The sequence below is a fragment of the Neopsephotus bourkii genome, unplaced genomic scaffold (assembly GCF_033783945.1).
Source record: "Neopsephotus bourkii isolate Nb327-2 ecotype Australia unplaced genomic scaffold, CSIRO-AGI_Nbou_v1 NB_1292, whole genome shotgun sequence".
NCBI lineage: Eukaryota > Metazoa > Chordata > Aves > Psittaciformes > Psittacidae > Neopsephotus > Neopsephotus bourkii.
The window spans coordinates 3,259,793-3,279,303 of record NW_026901776.1 but is presented as its reverse complement, the minus strand read 5'-3'; the positions used below and the strand labels follow the sequence as shown (position 1 = coordinate 3,279,303).

General features: G+C 41.5%; 1 protein-coding gene and 1 long non-coding RNA gene across 2 annotated transcripts in view; both read right to left on the bottom strand.

Moving 5' to 3' along the window:
• Positions 1 to 6,124, bottom strand: part of LOC133218892 (uncharacterized) — a 33,421-nt gene extending 27,297 nt beyond the window's left edge. The window contains exon 1 of the long non-coding RNA XR_009727294.1: positions 6,022 to 6,124. This is a non-coding gene — a long non-coding RNA (uncharacterized LOC133218892). The remainder of the gene's footprint in view (positions 1 to 6,021) is intronic.
• Positions 6,125 to 9,878: 3,754 nt separating this feature from the next.
• On the bottom strand, positions 9,879 to 14,133 carry PIGM (phosphatidylinositol glycan anchor biosynthesis class M). Its single transcript, XM_061365745.1, has one exon. The coding sequence runs from the start codon at positions 14,046 to 14,048 to the stop codon at positions 12,921 to 12,923; it is 1,128 nt and encodes a 375-aa protein (XP_061221729.1). The 5' UTR covers positions 14,049 to 14,133; the 3' UTR covers positions 9,879 to 12,920.
• Positions 14,134 to 19,511: the final 5,378 nt, after the last annotated feature.

Sequence of the window (19,511 nt, the reverse complement as noted above, 5' to 3'; positions counted from 1 at the left end):
AAAAAAAGGGCTCCTCTCTAATCAGAATCATGTCTCTGCACCCTTTTTGTCTTCAGAAGAGTCTCACAAGACTGGCTGGGAGAAAACCTGACCCAAGCAGACTTTCAATCAAGTTAAAACTGGTACCAGAAGTGCCTAATAAATTGATCATGCAAAAGCACTTCACGATTGCTATTGCTTTTCTAGCCCACAGTCATGAGTAATCCCTCGTTTCCTTCCTTCTTTCTTCCACAGGATATTACAAGGCAGAACAGATTGCCAAGAGAGCAAATGAAGGGATAGCACCAAAAGCAGCTGTCAAGTTTGGATTCCTTAGATAGGAACAGTCTGATCAGCAGCGAAACCCAAGGAAATATTTGGTTTTGAATAATTTTCGCAAGCACCATGGGGAGCAGAAAACGGGAGAGGGAGAGCAGTGAAAGATTATTTTGCTGCCTGTTTAATTTTGCTCTATGTAGCCATCTATATAATTGCAGAATACAAGTTTCTCCGTGTCTGTTACATAAAGGAGATGCCCAATATGATAAAAATGAAACGGAAATTTACCAAATGCTCAAAGGATATATTGAGAAGAATACTATGTCACGACAAAGCCATGAGTGTCTTTTATAGTTTGAATGTACAGCTAACTGAAAAGGACAATTATTCCCAGGCCAGATGAAAGCAGGTGAATGTAAAGACTCAATCAACCTCTTCATTATGGAAATTTTGCCACTTGGTTCAGGACTGGACTTCCTAATTTATTTGGGCAAGCTTCATCTATATGATTTGTTTATTCCTTTCAGTTTTTACCTTTGATATCTCTTTTGTATTTCTAAAGGGTCTCAAGGGATTAGTGCCTAAGGTCTTGGTGGTCATGTACACAGTTAAATACAGACAGAAGAGACACTTTCAGTGATCTTTCTAGCAGCAGTATAAGTTGTTTCAATGCTTGTATGACACTGAGTGTGTGGAATGGCAATCTTCCAGTTTTTGCAAGAGTTGGCAGCTATTATTGGTCCTTAATGGAACAGCAACATATTTCTCTTTCAGATTTGCAGTTTCTAAATGTCACTCTTTTATTGTTGATTTATAGAGACCTTTTCTTGTCAGACCCAACCAGAGTAATATATATACATGAAATAGATATTATAAACTCCAAAATAATGCTTTTTGCCCTTGATTGGAAAAAAAAGTATAGCAAAGCTTTGTAATTTTTGTCTCCTTGAAACCTTTTTATAAAGTAAATCAAGTGGCTGGATGCCTCTGAAAGGGAAGTCTAATTTTATGTAGAACATAGCACAGTGCACTGAAGAATGAAGATGAATGGTTGCTAATTTACAGACAGTCTTGACCATATATTTAACTTCTGTAAAAGATTGTCATCTCCCTGTCTATTTTGACAAATTTGAATGACTAATGCACCTGTACTGTTTACTGAGAGGTATACTTTAGATTTGTCTTCTAATATTTTACTTGAACACCCCGATGCCCCCAAAACCTACATGAAATGGGGAAAAAATAATAATCTAATAATAACAGTACCACAAATGAGACTTTAATTGGACAGAGCCAGGAAAGACAGTCAGTAACTCAGCAGTCTTACCCCTGTTATTTCCCTTGAAGGAAGAGATAGTATTCGGTGGTCACTTGTGCCTCACAGCCTGAATCCCAGGGAATTACAGATATTACAGTCAGTCCACCAAGTCATAGTAGCCTTCTGTGTCACTAACAATGCAAATGTTGCACATACAGATGATGACTGCATCTCCATGCCTCTCAGCCCTGATTCAGTTGGCACTGACTTCCCTGGAGCCACACCAGTTTCAGGCTGTGCTGTGGCTATACCATGTTCTTCCATCTTAGCAGAGTCATGCATCTTTTCCTGGACCACATTTTAGACAAGCTTTTGATCTCAGCAATTGCAGGCATCCTGTAGGCCTCCCTCCAGCAAATTTATCTGCATAAAAGGATATTTTGCATGATTTCCTGGACAATAGCATCATAGGTGAAGCATCTGCAACATAGCCTTTGTTACAGACTCCAAAACCTTTGAAACCAGCAGGCCAGAGCATCTCAAAGCATGCCCCTTTGGCCAGACATGCCTTTTCAGGAAAGCAGGTTCACAGGAAGTGATGGTGTAAACGTACTTATATCATCTGCTGGAAAGGTTAAACAACACTGACAAAGGTCATAACATTGGGGAATAAGTGGCCTTAACTGTTGCTCTGTCCTACAGCTTCAGCACATGTTATTCCTCTCATGATATGTCCTTGTACTCTTCATTTGTGCCTGCCCCACATAACACAATGTTGAACACTATTTCTATTTTCTACAGAAAATCTATATCAAATGACCAAAATCTGGGGCTTTTATCAAGTGTTTATATGGTAAATGCACAAAGTATTATATGAAGCTTAAATACAGTGTATTCAATCACTTTCTAAAGCCAGACGAAAAAATAATTTACAAGTATACTTTTTAGACACAATTCAGAGAACTGAAAATTCTTGGATAAAGTGTTATTGAAGTTTTAGAATAAAGTATTATGAATTAAAGGAAGCAGAATGGCTGCCAAGAGGCCTAAAGATGGTTAATTTAGATGGAGAGCTTAGTCTGAGTACAAGGTTGAATTTAAAGATGTAAACAGGTTAATTGCTAGTGTGACATAAACACATATATAATAAATTGATATGATATTTTAACATGTACTTTTGGATAACAAGAATGATTTCAGAGAAGCAGCTATACAGAACAGCAGTGAAAGTCTGTCGTGGTTTGAACCCAGCCAGACAGCTCTTTCACTCACTCCCCTCCTTCTTGCCCTCCCCCTATTCCCAGAGGGACGGAGAGGAGAATCGAAAAGAATGCAACTCCCACGGATTGAGATAAGAACAGTTTAGTAACTAAGGTATAACACAAATCACTACTGCTACCACCAATAATAGTAATGATAAAGGAAATAACAAGGGAAGAGAATACAACACCTCATCACCAGGCGACCGATAACTCGCCCCCCCCAGCGCGACCAAGCACCGACCGATACCTCCTCCAACCCTGCAGTCCCCTCTGCCCTTCTGGGTAACTCCCGAGTTACATCCAGGGCATGACGTGCTGTGGTATGGAATACCTCTTTGGTCAGTTTGGGTCAGGTGTCCTGTCTCTGCTTCCTCCCAGCTTCCCCTCCTCCCTGGCAGAGCATGAGACTCACAAAGTCCTTGGCCAGACCAAAACATGATTTTTATCAGCTCTGTTCCCAGCTCGAAAGTCAAAACAGCACTGCACCAGCTACCAAGAAGGAGAAAAATGACTGCTACTGCTAAACCAAGGACAAAGTCTTTCCACCCTGGTGCACTACAATGTTACTGTTTCCTGCAGTTTCTTGATGAGGTTGAACTGCATTATCCACAGTAACTATTTATGTGTGTTTGATTAAATTTATAAATAGACCATCAGAAAATAAAGTTACAGAAAATAATGGGGAAAATAAGAAGAATGAAAAATCTAAAGATACATTGTCATGGGTAAAGTAAAAAGTAAAAGTGAAACCAAAGAATTGGTAAAACTCTTCCTCAGAGGCACATGATTAACATTTCTCATTGTAAATGACTGCTAAGTAAAAGGCACAAGTGTTGGGTTTACCCTATCAGATTTTTTTTTCTCTGTATTCTGGTTAGTTGTAATACTAGTAATCATACTTAATCTGTCAATAGCAATGTAGTAAGTGTGCTTTTTCCAGTGGGAACCCCTAACCCTGGTTAGCTTTTGTAGTAATGTGTCCACCTGGCAAGATGAGCACTGACATGACTGCTGTACCATGGCAATCCCAAAGGCCTGCTAAGAACTGATAGGAAACTCCTCCATCCCCAGTTCTTGCACAAAATTATTTACTATCTGTGTGGTTTTCAAGTAGGACACCCAGACAGGAAGTCCTGAAACCTCTCCAAGAGGTAAGATGTGGCTGTGTGAAGAACTGAGGGAAATTAAATTAAACAAAAGGAAAGTCAGCAACTAAGATTGTCAGAAGCAGATTAGATCAGATGCTTTTTAGTCAGAAAAAGATTAAGATTGTTTGTTTCCTATCTTCTTCTTTTTTGTCCTTGCATAATTATTTCTCATGTCAAATGACCAAAGGAGGAAAGCCTAATCCATAACTGAAAAGGAAAACTCAGAAAACATGCTTTAAGAAGGAAAAAATAATTGAAATTTTGAACTGATGATTTTTAGAATGTCTGTGTCTGCTATTGATTTAATTTTTCCTCTTTTTTTTATATTGATGAAAATCTAGATGGGATGCCTCAGAGGAATAAAGAAGACCCATTCTCAGAGCTGAGGTCTGGTAGTTGACAGGAACTGTGAAGGTGCAAATGCCTTTACATAGCACAAGGAGGATTCAGGGTTATCACAAGATGACTCAACCTGGTTGAAGAGCACTTTACTGGTGCATGCACTTTCCACGCATGCCATAAAATTTCATGGCAGTGCATTAACCTGCTGGTTTGAAGCCTTCTATTCCCAACGAGGTCTTGGTGTTCTTTAGGTGGGCATCTGGAGCAGATCTTCATCCAAAAGAAATTCAGATTCTGCATACTGACAGCTCACTGTAACGCACACCAACCACATAGTAAATGGGGACAAGTGGGGAACTTACTCTGCTACTGCTCTGAACTAAAATACAAATGTAGACACACTTTAACAACTTCATTGAGGTCTGGTCACACCTTGTCATGCAATTTCTGTGGGAGCTTGTTCTGGAGCCTTTATTAGGAGACAGATCACAAATACAGCATTTATGATCAGGTTTGGGTGATATCCTATGTTGCAATTCTTCCTCCCCTGCTCTAACAATGTAAAAAGTACTTGCTATAAGTAGTTGTAATGCTTTCAGAAGGCGTTTGGTCAGCGGTGCTAGAGTCTGGGTTTTCCTACATCTCAGGAAGGTTTGCACATTACACAAGTTACTGATAAGTCCTTTAAGATGAAAGGATCACTACTTAAAGGGATAATTCACATTTCTGGTGCATCAAATTTTGACTTGTCAGTATCGCACAAGAACAAGTATAATATATCATGAGGATCTTACTATAAAATTTTGTTTATTTGGGAAATAAAGGCATTGAAAAGCTATCAGATTAAAATTACTTTTTGTCCCATACAATTGACTGCTACTGATGACCTAGGTGAGGCAGCTTCTAGATACAAAACTCTTTGCCATCTGGTCTTTCAGAAGAGCAAAAACCCTGTATTTGCTTTGAAAGCAGCTCTGCCATATGGCAGCAATAGCACCTATTTGAATTCTCAAGGCTGAAGTATACCCTTTAGTTTTCACGAGCATTCTTGAAACTTCCTTGCAGAAATCTGGCATTGGAATAACATCCACACTGCCCATCTGAATGTGAGCCACAGGGTTTTTTTCAGTATTCTGATCCCCCTCTAACAGATACTTTCTTCATATTCATTTGCCAAACATGCATAAGATTACATGTCCTCATGAATATATTTGACCTTTAAGTTGCCGAACACTATGCATGTTCAGTGACTAATGCTGCATGATTCCTTTGTAAAGTGCTTTGATTTGGCCTGCAGTCAAAGCACCTGAATTACTTCTAACACCTTGGCTTGACAAGAAGATGTAATTGTATTAGTTTCTCAGTTTTTGCGAAAACACTTTAATTTAGGTCCAAATAATACTCAAATTTCAAGCAGCTAAATTCCCAGCTGAGACCTCCTGTATCATCCTGAGGATTAATTTTAGACAGAATGTCAGCTACTAATCAACACTAAGGATCCAATTACTTGTAATTTTTCTAGACTGCTAAATGAATTGTTGCTTGATGAACTGCCTCAAAAATATATTTTAATATGGTACTGTAAATTGTCTATAATGCCTCTAACAAAAGTTCACTTCTCTTTCTGCAGAGGCGTAATCAAAGCCAAAATTATGCGAGAGTGAAGTAAAGAGACAAAGTGCAGTAAATGTCACTGGCAACTACTGGCTTTAAAGAAGGCATTTTCAAACACCTTGTAAGACACAGTGTTTACCTTTGATGTCTCTTGCTGGGCTTCTAACCTTTTTGTGCAGAATCTGGGAACAGGTGGTTCTTGGAAGTGCAGAACAAACTCTGCTCCTGTTGTGAGGAAAGAGGATCTATTCTATGTCTAGTGAGCTTTCTCCTCAACCTGACATTTAAAATACTAGAAACACAAGAGAATTCCTTTTGTCCCAAGTCACATTTCAATGGTGTGCTCAGCTGCTCTGATGGAGGTGCCTGAGAGAAGCAGGCCAAAACTTGAGTGCCACTTTCCCTCAGGGACAGCAGGTGCCATGCCAGGGATAGCAGAGTGAAGGAGAGCAAGCAACAAAGGTATGTGCACAGTGCCTGGAGGCAATGTCTCTTTGAGGAGCCTGGACCTACCAAAGGCAGCTGTCATGAGCCCAGGTGTGACGAGACCTCCAGCCTCTCCAACACAGCAGCTGTTTTCAGCCTAGAATTTCTGAGAGAAAATAATTTCTCAGCATGGGTTATCCCAGGCCACTCATCACCAGCTATGCCTGGAATGATGCCCATTTCTCTTTACTTAGTGTTTTAGACACAAAATCAGCCAAACTTTAGACTTGTACCCTGACAACTGGTGTGGTCTGTAGAAAGGGTTTATTTTCAGATAAAAGATCACATTTTCTGCAGCCATCACTGTTTTTCCTAACCCACAGAATTCAGTTACTAATTCTAAATGGCAGTACATATCATTCCAGAACTAAATTGTCATTAAAGCAGAAGACTTTAGTAAAGACATTTTTGGCCTAGAGCTGGATCTTTCCAGGGACACAAGTCATTATCAGTACAGGTGACTGCAGTTGTGCAAATTTATCTGTTTTTTTTTTCCCCTCTTCTTTCTTTTCTGCATCTCATTGAGAGCATGTTAAGTCCTGTAAGAAGGCTGTGGTTTACTTTCGGGAGAGAAGGCAACCAAGCTCCAGGGCCTTGGTATGCTTGAATTAACCTGGCCTAATAAGCTGTCTGAATCTACCTGTTTTTAATTGCCCAGCCAGCTAAAAACACCCCTCTTTGATCATACAGATATATTTTGTCAGCTTTGATTTTTCTTTTCTCCCCTTCTCACCTATCAGTCTGTTACCAGCTGCTGTCATCTGTGAAATGCCAATGCGACAAGTTGCAGTTGTGGTTTACTGTCACAATCTGGTAGCATCCTCTCTCCAAAAATAAATAAGCAAGCAGCTGCACAGGCCCAGAACTGCAGTGTCAGCTGACATAAAACTTCATGTGGTGAAAGAGCATAACCAAATAAACCTTGGTGATAGGAATGCTCTGGCGGGGACGGTTGTGTGGTTAACAATGTAGAAACAACCATCATGGATCGGCCCACTCTTCTCCAAATGTGGCCAGCAACAGATGAAGAGTAAAACTAGACAGATGGAGGAGAGATTTCCTCAGAAATACTTCCCTAGTTCACCAAGTTTGCAGCTTGGTAAATTCCCAAGACCAGAGAAGATGCTTTTTGAATTTAATGGCTCTTGACAATTTTTTCTTCTATGTATTTGTCCAGTTGTTCTCATAGCCATATAACTTAGCACCCTCAGTGCCCTGTGTCTCCTAATTTGGAGGTTATTTGTTCACCATTTCCACTACTAAGGAATCTGTAAAGTCCCAGTTCTCTTCATAGAAGTGCCGAGCACTTCACCCTTTCCTTCCAGAGGGAGCTCAATCCCAAAACCTCAAGCCTTCAGCTGACACAAGATTTTTCTGAGCGCAATGAAATTCACAAAGTACTTTGTGTGTGAACTTTTTCTCTAGACATATTTAACAAGGGAACTGGGGCTTGTGTCAAAGTTGTTTCTTACAGAAGGATCAACTATTGTTTAATCTTCACATCAGTTTTCGCTACTGACACTTTATTCTAAACTCTCTAATCTTTCTAGACCTTATGTTATATATGAAATAAATATAATGAAAATTACTTTTTCCTCTGTGTCATATTTATTTGCATGCTTCTCATTTTGCATATGCAGTCATGCCTGCATCCCCTGCTAAAAACTGGAATTCTGTATTATAAAGTAACAACGTGGCTGTTATAGAGTAACAAACACTGGTTGCCATTATATATTTTACCAAGAGGCCAATTTGTCCCTCCCCTCTAAAGCTATTGATACATCCTGGCAAAGGGCCTGACATGATCATATAACCCAAAAGGGGACTCTTCCTATAGCCTAAAGAGATGCTTATCCAATTGGGGTGGGCATGAAGTCTTTGAATTTGCTGTTGTACTATTATAGATGATGATATATATAGTTATATAGGATATGTATATATGTCTTTAAGACATGTATAGATATATGAGGAGATACATATAGCTATTGTAGATAGATTAAGACAACATCTGGATGACTTTAGAACCACAGAAAAATCTATTCTGGGCATGCAATGGGGAAGCATGCACCTGAGTGTTCCCACCACCTACAGCCTCCAGCATTGAGCATGCACTTGTCTGAGCAGCTTAGAAGACTGAAGCAAACTTATTGCTGCCAGTAACTTCTGGCACAGCACATCTGGTTGGATCTCACTTTCGTAGTACATGTACCTTAATGAAAGTTATGGAGAAAGACCAAGGTGAAAAAATTCATTGTTTCACCTGTATCTGAACACAGAATTGTAATTTGCCTTCACAATGCTGTTCGACTGGTAACTTTTTCTTGGACACCATAACATATAGGATGCTTTATGAATACACAGAAAAGTTATTCATTCTCTCTCCCATATGAGGCAACAGTAACTATACAGATGCAGAGCTGTCTGGGGTTTAATTTCCCTAATACAGTTTCAATATGAACTTCCAATGCAATCTAAGCAGACCACTAATAATAAAATCTTATTTACTTGTGGTATCAACTACACTGTAATTTTGCTAAATGATTTTTCTTAATTGTCTTGCTTTTTTCCATTAGTGCTGTTAATCTGCTTCCAGATCTTCATTTAGCTTCAGCAGTAGTCCACCCTCTCATCCAAATGGAATGCTGGAATGTACCCGAGAACCATCATACCCCACAGAAAATGTTTAAATATATGCAAAAAAAGGATTTTGAGTATTTTTAAATCAAAATGCCTTAAGTGTTTACAATTTACTAACAATTATGCTTGTAACTGTTTCAAACAAGACTGCAATCACTTTATGGCGGCGTGTAACAGGAACAGATTAGGAGACACATCCTGGCTTGAAGAAGTTATTTAAATGCATCAAGCAATCAAAAGTGGCAGAGGCAAACAGCACCGCAAGCTGAAATCTCTTGTTAATGATAAATTAGCGGCAGAGGCAGGACAATAGTCAAGGTCTCCAGGGCCTCAGTTTCTTGATCACTTTGCTCCATCTTGCACATGTACATTTTGGCCCTAGCCACACAGTATTTCTTTCCAGTGAACAAACATTTGCTTCACTTCCAGCAACAAACTTTCTTATACTTAATCAACCAGTTTATTAGAGCATGAAGGAAAACTGGTCATGACTTCAGATGCTTTACTGCTGGAATTAACAAGCTGGCTGTTGCCAGCACTAAACTTGGACGTGCTAATGGTAATTAAAATGTATTTTCAAGTAAATCTGACAGTTTTAAGGTGGAGAAGGATTTGTTACTCATGTGAGTTTCCAGACTGTGTATTAAAAAAAGGTGCTACTTTCTTCAGGAAGATGTCAGCTGTGGGAAAGAAATAATTATTAATGAATTATTAATGCTGTGTGATACAGAATTTTTTCTCCAACAGTGAGTTTATAGCTATGTGTCCCCCAAACTCTGCATAAGAGAAGCTTGAAACTAGAATTTAACTGTATTTTGTTAACTTTTTAATTGTTATACTGTTGCTATGCAGAAGGATACGGCAAAACAGTGCTGACATAAACTATCAGGAGATTTATTATCATTTCACAAAACCCCATGTAGCCCATTCAGTCAATTTTCACTCAGGTGCTTTTGTGTAAAATACCTTACATTAACAAAGTCCTCTAACACTAGCTCAAATGGGACTTCTCCAAAACCTAATCGTCTTAGTTTTTCAACATATTCACATTATACAATATGAAAAAATAAAGGAAAGATAAACATTCTCTGTTTTGCACTTCATTTTCTAATCCTGCTTCCTGGCTAATTCAATCTACTGGATCACTGGGAGGGACACAGGATAGGTTAAAAAAATGTCAACTGCCAGATCACCAAGGGATTTGAATTAATGTTCTTTTGCACAGAGTGGAAGCATGTGAACCACAGAGTGCAGCTCTACTTGGCAAATTACTGTCAAACAGTACCATCTCTATTAACACAGCTGCTGACTTGTGCAGAAATCAGATTTTACTTGAGTTAACCTTCAAAAAGCAGTGTCAGAGTGACTGCTAACTAATATTCTCTTGCTATACCAACAGTGTTTCCCATTAACAGCTTATATAGGTCACACCTGTAGAACTCCACAAGTGTTACTGTATGATGTAAGAACCCATAGATGCCCTTACAATAATGTGAAGAAAGCAAGGTCATATTCATTCAACTTGACAACTGCTACCAAGATTCCATTTTCTTCCTGTAAAAGGGAAAGCACACTTGATAAAATACCCTTCACATAAATAATACAGGTTTCATAGTATGGGCTCACTGCTTAGTTTGCCTTCATTACAGTTCCTTTCCAAGGCTGGAGTTGTCTTCATGTATAATCAGATACAGACATTCCATTCAAATACTTCTTCCACAGATGTTCTAGCTTGCTTCCCCATCAACTTCCACAGGAAGTAGCGAGGATCTCTTACCAATCATTTCTTTAAGTGCAAGCTATATAATGTTTTATTTGAAGAGAAAGCTAAAGGCTCAAAGTTATGCTCTATGAATAAGAGGCTGAAACTAAAGCTTTATCTAGGCATTATGTAAGAATCCCTCCAATAAGCAACTTTTGCTTGTGCAGCCCATGCCTCCCTCAGCAGGTGCCAGAGAGTCATGAAGAATTCTGCTGAAACAAGATACTATTGACTTACACCATTAAAAAAACTACAAATTTTTGTCATCTTTGCTCATTTCTTTCATCCAGCTTTTTTATGAGTCACTGAATTATTTCTAAATCCCAAGCATACCTGAATGACTAGCTCACAAAACAACAGTGAAAAGAGGGACTCATACTGGATTATTAAATTGATGACTGTAAATCTAAGTTTACATAGAAACCTTTTTATAACTTATTTATGCATGATTTTCTCAAATCATTGCTAAAGGGCAGGCATTGACCTGCAAATGGAAGGTGCTCTACAGCCCCTGTTGCTAAAGAACTTGCCTTCTGAAGGCCTCAAAAAGATTTAGCTTTTAGCTACTACTAATGATTTGAGAATGAATTTGTCATAGGAAATTATTTGTTACCTAAAACCCGTAACAATTCTGTCACGGACAGACTAACTCAAAATGCCACCTTATTTATTTTTTTTAGGTTTATAAGGCTGGAAATGCCTTTTGGCTTCATGTGGTTTCTTTCCTGACAGAAGTAAAAAATGGGGAACTGGGAAGGTCTGCAAATGGCATAAGTAGGTCTGTTAAAGGGGTATTAATCTGCTTTGGAGAAAGAAAATATGCTCTCTGCAACACAAGAATATATAATGGGTAATAGAAGATCACTTGTGAGGGAAAACAAGCTATGGGCTGCATGTTGGGATGGGGTAGAGGTATCGGCACAGATGAGCCTCTTCAGTCTTCTGGTGAAACACTAACTGGGCATGGTAAACTCTATATGGGAAAATATATGTCCCACATGGGTCACTTTCTCTTGACACCTTGATAACACATACAAAATGTTTTAATGATCAATATAAAACTACACACTAAACTGTGTGTGGAAGCAAGCTCTGCCAATAGTCTTTAGACTGATAAACATCTTGTGGAAGATGCAAACAAACTGGTGTTAGAAGCCCTTCTTCCTTCACAAAATCCAGAAGGAAATCAGTGCCCCATCTGCAAGACTTGCCCAAAGAAACAAGGCAGTGGCCTATTTTCTAGATCTTGGCAGAAAGGAACATAACTATTTTTGCTTTATATATCTCTGTGATCTAAGACAGGTATTTGGAAAAATCTGCTCTATGGCAAGGGGAACAAATCTGTTAAAAAAATCCAAGCAATAAAGGTTTCAAGGAGTTAATGATTTGTATGAAACAACCACTTTCTTTCCTACTTCACTGAAAAAACACCAGTTACAGGCCACAAACATTGTATAGCTAAAATGTTACTCTGAAAAGAAAACATAAAACCCAGCGTACATATTCAGTGATTGCCTTATATTAATTCATTAGCTTAACCCTTGTAGAATGCCCCACTGACTTACTGGAATGTACAAGACTGTAAGGGGACGTTGAAGTTTGACAGTCTTCTGTGTTTTCCTAGACAGAGGTCACAGTCCTCAACAAGCAAAGTAACAATGTGAAAACGTGTGCCAGGGAGTAAGAAGACTGGGTTTGTCCCATGAGGAGGTACAAGCAGGAGCCGCAGTGACCTCATCACATGCCATACCCTCACTAGCCAGGGCACCGTCACACTGTGTCTGGAGATGGCAGATGAAGACAGGTGCTGGTAACAGAGTCCACCCACAGCCTCAGCCATATGGGTAAGTAATGAACTGGTCCAGGGTCCTTCCAGTGAGTCCTGTCAGGAGCAGCAGGAAACAGGGCTGAAGACAGTGCTGGAGAGGTTACAATGTAGTTTAAAGGTCCACAGGAGAGACAGGTATCCCTGCAGCCACTGCTCAGGGGAGGACGGGGGCTGCTCAGGGCAATTAAGACCAATCAGTGCCCCGATACAGTATCACTTACATACAGCATGTTTTAGTACAATGTACACACATTGATATTAAACAGTGCTGGTGGTATGAAAAGCCTTATCAAGGCCAGTATAGCTGTTTCTAGATTTTGGCCCATTACCGCTGTTTGAGTTTCTTTTCAATGTGTGCTTCTTTTTGGTAATGTGAAATAATCTGAACAATTATGAAGCTATTAATAAGAAGGAAAAGTAAGCCTGCCAACCATATAAGTAAAAAAGTGTTATAGCCTTTGAACTCCAGAAAATACGCAGGAGCAAGCCACAGGCCTTGTCCAACAAGCCACAGGAAGAGAAGCAGCACACTACGATGCCAGGACATCTTAACACTAGGCATTATGAGGGGCAAAAGGCAGAGATACCAGACAAAGTACTGGGATGTGCACACTTTGTTGAAAGTCACAAAAACTGCAGTGTGAAGGAAACAACAGAAGGCAAGATCTCTGTAAAATGCTATGGACACAACCAGGAGCAAAAGCAGCTGAGGCAGGAAAGCTGCAAGCCCAAGGGCAAAACTCCATTTGCTCTCTGCAGTTAAGTACAGCATGTAGAAGTAGGGAGAGAAGTTATGACGGATATCCCTCCTGGTCAGGTGGTAGAGGTAGGCATGCTCCAAAAACTCCCAGCCATAGAGGTGGTAAAACACAACAGTCAAGGCAGCCAGTACAGATCCAGCAACTGCACCAAAAAGCAGCACATCGCGGTTCAAAAGCCGCCAGGGGTACCCTATTAATGGAAACTTTGGGTTCCCACCACACGCTTTACTCTGCAGGCGGAGCGCTATGGGCAGCGCGTAGGTCAGCGGGTATATTTTCATGTGCACAGCCAGCCCATAGCAGACCGCGGCCTTCCCTACGCTGCCGCCCTCCACCAAATACAGCGTGGCGAGCACCAGTAGTGCCACCAGGGCCTCCGCGTTGCCCCGGCTGGAGATGGCCATGGGCAGCGGATTGAAGAGCCAGGCGGCGGCGCAGCACCCACAGGCCTGGCCGGCGGTGGTTCCCCGGCGCCGCAGAGCCCAGTAGGCGATGACAGCAACCGCCAGGTCCGCCGCCACGAAGAGCAGCTTCCCGAAGACCTCGGCGAAGTAGATGTTGGGCGTCAGGACCCAGGCCAGCAGCGGGGTGTAGCGGTAGGTGGCCCGTCCGTAGGGCGACCGCCCCTCAGTCACCAGCCGCGCCGCGTCGGTGAACACCCGGTAGTCGACGTCGGTGTACCGCACACGCATGGCGCCGTCCTGGTGTAGCCCGTACAGCACCAGGCCCAGCCTCGCCAGCAGCGCCGTGCCCAGCGCCGTGCCCAGCGCCGCTCCCAGGCCCAGCGCCGCTCCCAGGCCCAGCCGCCCCGCCGCCATGCCCCTCCCGCAGCGAGCCGCACCGGCGGCGGGGGCGCGCACAGACCCCGCGTGGCGAGCGCGAGAGGTCGCGCGGTACGCCGACACGGGGGGCAGACCGCAACCCTGACTTCCGCCTGCGCGCGTGGGAAACGGGCGGCACTGCGCGCGCGCGTGGGAAACGGGCGGCACTGCGCGTGCGCAGTGCGGGCGCTAAAGCCGTTACCTTTGGGGCTGGTGGGACGAGCGGTGGCGGTTCGGTTGTCTTGTTGGCGGTCAGGGCTGCGCGCTCCCGTGTGCTGTGCTCTGCCCTGGGCCCGGCCCCGGCCCCGGCCCCGTCAGCTCACCCGCAGAACGGGGGAGGCGTGCGGCGCCGTGGCGCTGCTGTGGTGCTTTGTGTGTGTTCTGGCTGTCCTGCGCCGGATGGGGTGTTGCTAGAGGACGGGCACCCGAGTCAGGCGTGCAGGGAGGGGGCTTCGGGGCTTCGGTACCGCCGGTGCTAGCGCGGCGGCTCCCGGCGCCGCCTGAGGGCAGGGGGTAATGTGCGGTGTAAAGCTGTAGGGCTCGGTGGGCAGGGAGGCAGCAACAGTTCGGTAAGAAGGAGAAGGAAAAATAACATGTTATTTACCTTTTGCAAACGGCTGTGTTTTGCTTAGACGTATGAGCTCTTTCTAAAGCACTTAGGTAAGCCTCCTTCCACAGTACCTATCTTGTTTAACTAAATCGGAATCAGTACCATGGAAATCAGAGCTTAGAGTTATTTAGAATGAAGAAATTAATTTCACCATACTTTGATACACCCCCCACCCCACCCCCCCCCATGTTTTTTAAATAGTTTTCCTGTCTATTTTATCTCAAATTTGAATTGGGGCTGACTGAAAACCTGGTATTTATTACTTACCCATATTATGGTTTTCATATTAGAACTGAGTAGGGCATTTTTAGAGATGCTTTATTCATCAAAACCCGTGTGTTTGCTTGTTCAGTATCTAATTGGAATTGTATTCTTTCTACTGAATGGTGGTGTTTGGAAACGTTTTGGGAGCTGCGGCATTGCTGTTTTACACTGCTTACAGAAAAGTCAGCCTTTTCTCTCTTCAGAGAACTGGGAGCAGATGTTTGGTTGTTTTTTTGTTGTTGTTTTTTGTTTGTTTGTTTTGTGGTTTTTTTGGCACAGAATTCTTGGAGCCTGTCCTAGCTGGTAGGGTATCGCAGGGACAAAAGCCATACCTGTTTGTGTGCACACAGCTGTTCATTTTTTTCTCTTAAGACTGTTTTACTCTGCATAATAATACATGGGAGAAGCATAGTTACTACCTAGATCAGCTGATTCTTGTTTGGTTTGCCTCTTGCTTGTGTAGATTACCAGATATTTATGTATTATGTACCAAACTGGACACTTCAACAGGAAACTCAAAAAGACTTTGCCAGTAACCCTCCACATTACATAGTTAAGTCCTAAAACTGATGGTTAGGGTGTTTTTGGTATAGGGTATGAAGGTGGTTGTTGCTCTCTGATAAATAATTGGTTACTCATTACGGCTGTTCTACTTTAGAACAGGAAAGATTTGTAACATTGTTTCCTTCTTTTATATATCTTGTTCTATAATGGTTGGGATGCTTTTACAGAAGGTTATATTACCTTATCATTTATTGTGCCCAGGGTATCCTCTGAAAATGCTAGAAGTAGAAACTTAATTGAATCACTGGGATTGAGATCACTTGATATTCTGTGGAACTACAAGTCTAAGCAAAAGTATGCATATAGATAGTCTTACATTTTTTGTTTCATGAAGGTTATTGCTCACGAAGAACTGTCCTTGCCATCTGCTTACTTTCTCCGAGGATTGTTTGAGATACCTTTGTTGTCTCTTTGGATGGATTGTGTTTTATTATTTCAGATCCTTTGGGGAAATTGTTTATTGTCAGAACAGAATGCTTTGGAGTTTGTTTGCTGAAGTGTCTTAAGTTTAATGGTATTGGTTAAATAATACTATAATAAATAAACAGAAGTTTGCTGGTTTGAGTGTTTTTTGTCTGACAGTCTGTTTTCAGACATATCTTTTATTCTCATCTGAAGTTAATAGAAGTTATGAACCTGTCCATAGTGACTGTTTTATCTGGATTCTAAAGAATAAAAGGCAGGTAATTTAATTCTAAAGGCTGTGAAGTTAATAGAAAAGCTACTCTAGCTATTGTTGCATATACCATATCTGTGTTCATTGCCTGAGCTATAAAAAGAATTGATTTTCCTTATCAATAATGTAACATCTTGAAAATAAACTTGAAGCTCTTTGGAGATTTAAGGTTTGGCTCAAAAGTGAGTTTGGCTTTAGATTTGATACCAGCTTGCTTAATGTGATTTGTCATGTACTGTAGACTGTAATGCAGGAAGGAGAGCTGTCTTATTAAAGTTATAAATCTGTTGTTCCTGTAAAATGCTGGTTTTATTTATACAAGCCACCAGGAGCCACTTTTAGGAAATGCTAGGAGATAAAAATAATAGAACTGCTGGGACTGACGCTGATTGATTATGGTTTGCATGAAGATAGATGAAACATTAACTAAATAGAAATGCATATATATACACACACACACACACACACACACACACACGTATAAACAGATTTTTTTCCATTACCTACCATGCCTGCATTTGGTTTACACAGTTTCAAAGATGATACTATCAGATATTTTATAAACTGGAGTCACATCTATGTGTGCGTCTGCTGTGTAGTCGTGATGCGGGGGATGATAAGCCTGGTCTCAGATGTTAACTTCTCACATCTTCATCTTCTATAACAGAGGCTGCTTCAGCAGCACCAGGACATATATTCAAGAAACTACCTCACATGGCCTGTTATTACTTAAGACTTAACACAGTAGTTAGTAGCAGTGCGGGACAATGAAGCTAGAACTATTGTTATGCAAAATACTCTAAAGCCTAAAGAAAGTTGCAGCTCTCTGAAAAACAAGATACAACTGGAAGGTGACAGCTGGTGAGTGAGGAGGAGAGTGACAAGTTGGTTCCTTGTCACTCAGGAGCAGTAGTGGTGGCTGGTCATGTACTTGCCTTTCAGGTGTTTACTATCCACAATATGGTGGAAGGAGGAGGGATAAGCTGAGGCTGCTTTCATAGATGAACAAAGATGAACATATGGCTAAAAACTAGAACTGATAGATACAGTAGGGCTAAATATTGGAGGCACTACCTTAATTACATTTGAGAAGCTAGAGGAGAATAAGAATGCTAAGGAAGGATTGTGAAGAAGTTGACAATGAATAAGATGATTCCGGTAGTAGTGCTTTGAAGTAACAAGGGGAGACATGGTGGCTGGTAGCAGTGCAGGGAAAAGAGAGAACAAGGGTTGCAGTGATGAGAGCCTTACTAATATTCAGGTGGCCTGTGACAATAACCAAGCTTAAATATCTGAAAAGTTATGGAAGAAAGAGCAGTAAGAGGCTTCTTGGGAGGAAGGCAGCTGGAGGATCCTTTCACATGATGTATTTTGAGCTTATTCTATTGAGATCTCGGGGTGAGGCAGATCTCATGCACGTTTATTCTGCATTAGCTAATTGTTAATGGTTAGCTATAGTTTGAGATGGTGCTGTTGAGTTAGGAAATAAAATTTGATAATTTTTTTTTAATAAATTGTCTTACTTTCTGTACAATATCATAGAATCATAGAATAGTTAGGGTTGGAAAGGACTTTAAAATCATCAAGTTGCAACCCCCCTGCCATGGGCAGGGACACCTCACACTAAACCATATTACCCAAGCCCTCATCCAACCTGGCCTTGAACAGGGATGAATCATTCACAACCTCCCTGGACAACCTATTCCAGTGCCTCACCACCCTAACAGGAAAGAATTTCCTCCTTATATCCAATCTAAACTTCCCCTGTTTAAGTTTGAACCCATTAACCCTTGTCCTATCACTACAGTCCCTAATGAAGAGTCCCTCCCCAGCACCCCTATAGGCCCCTTTCAGATACTGGAAGGCTGCTATGAGGTCGCCATGCAGCCTTTTCTTCTCCAGGCTGAGCAGCCCCAACTTTCTCAGCCAATCTTCATATGGGAGGTGCTCCAGTCCCCTGATCATCCTCGTGACCCTCCTCTGGACTTGTTCCAACAGTTTCATGTCCTTTTTATGTTGAGGACACCAGAACTGCACACAATACTCCAAGTGAGGTCTCACAAGAGCAGAGTAGAGGGGCAGGATCACCTCCTTCAACCTGCTGGTCACGCTCCTTTTGATGCAGCCCAGGATACGGTTGGCTTTCTGGGCTGCAAGCGCACACTGAAGCTGGCTCATGTTCATTTTCTCATCGACCAGCACCCCCAAGTCCTTCTCCACAGGGCTGCTCTGAATCTCTTCTCTGCCCAGCCTGTAGCTGTGCCTGGGATTGCTCCAACCCAGCTGTAGGACCTTGCACTTGGCATGGTTAAACTTCATGAGGTTGGCATCAGCCCACCTCACAAGCGTGTCAAGGTCCCTCTGGATGGCACTCTGTCCCTCCAGCGTTTCAACCGATCCACACAGCTTGGTGTCATCGGCAAACTTGCTGAGGGCGTGCTCAATCCCACTGTCCATGTCACTGACAAAGATGTTGAACAAGACCGGTCCCAACACCGATCCCTGAGGGACACCACTTGTAACTGGTCTCCAGCCGGACATTGAGCCATTGACCACAACTCTTTGTGTGCGGCCCTCCAGCCAGTTCTTTATCCACCGAGTGGTCCATTCATCAAATTGATGTCTCTCAGAAGTCTGTATGTGTAAAAGGTGGTAGGAAAGCCGAGTATTTAAAATACTTGGAAGATTTTGGAAAGTAGTTGCTATATGGTCTTCAGACTTCTGAAAGAGGAGGCTGCTGAGCTATGATTTATTAGGGTTCTTTTTTATTTTTCTTGGGTGTTGAATGCATAATGTCTCCTTGCACAAGAAGTACTTCTGCTCAATATATTTATCAACTGACAGTAAACTTTTGATAATGTGATTAGTACAATATGTTTCAGCACATGACATTTGATAGAAAAAGTGCCTAATGCTTATGTGAGATATTTTTGGCATAATAAAATGAATTTGTTTTGCAGATATGATTGATGCCTTTCAAATATTTGTAGTGTGTTGAGCTTCAGATATTATTGGCAAAAGGGAATTATAGTCAAGATTGTGTAATGAAGTGTTCATTTCTGCTTTAATACTGGAATAAGTAATACAAGAGACTTTGCAAAAAATAGAATAAAAGCACACATTAGAGCTTTTCACAGAAGGAAATCACTATTATAGATATAATGCCACCACTATTCCCTTAAGCTTTTTCTGTTAGCATGTTTACATAAAACTGCTTGAT

Excerpts from the sequence above, each read along its gene's own strand:
- PIGM (XM_061365745.1), bottom strand. The coding sequence starts at position 14,048 with ATGCGTGTGCGGTACACCGACGTCGACTACCGGGTGTTCACCGACGCG.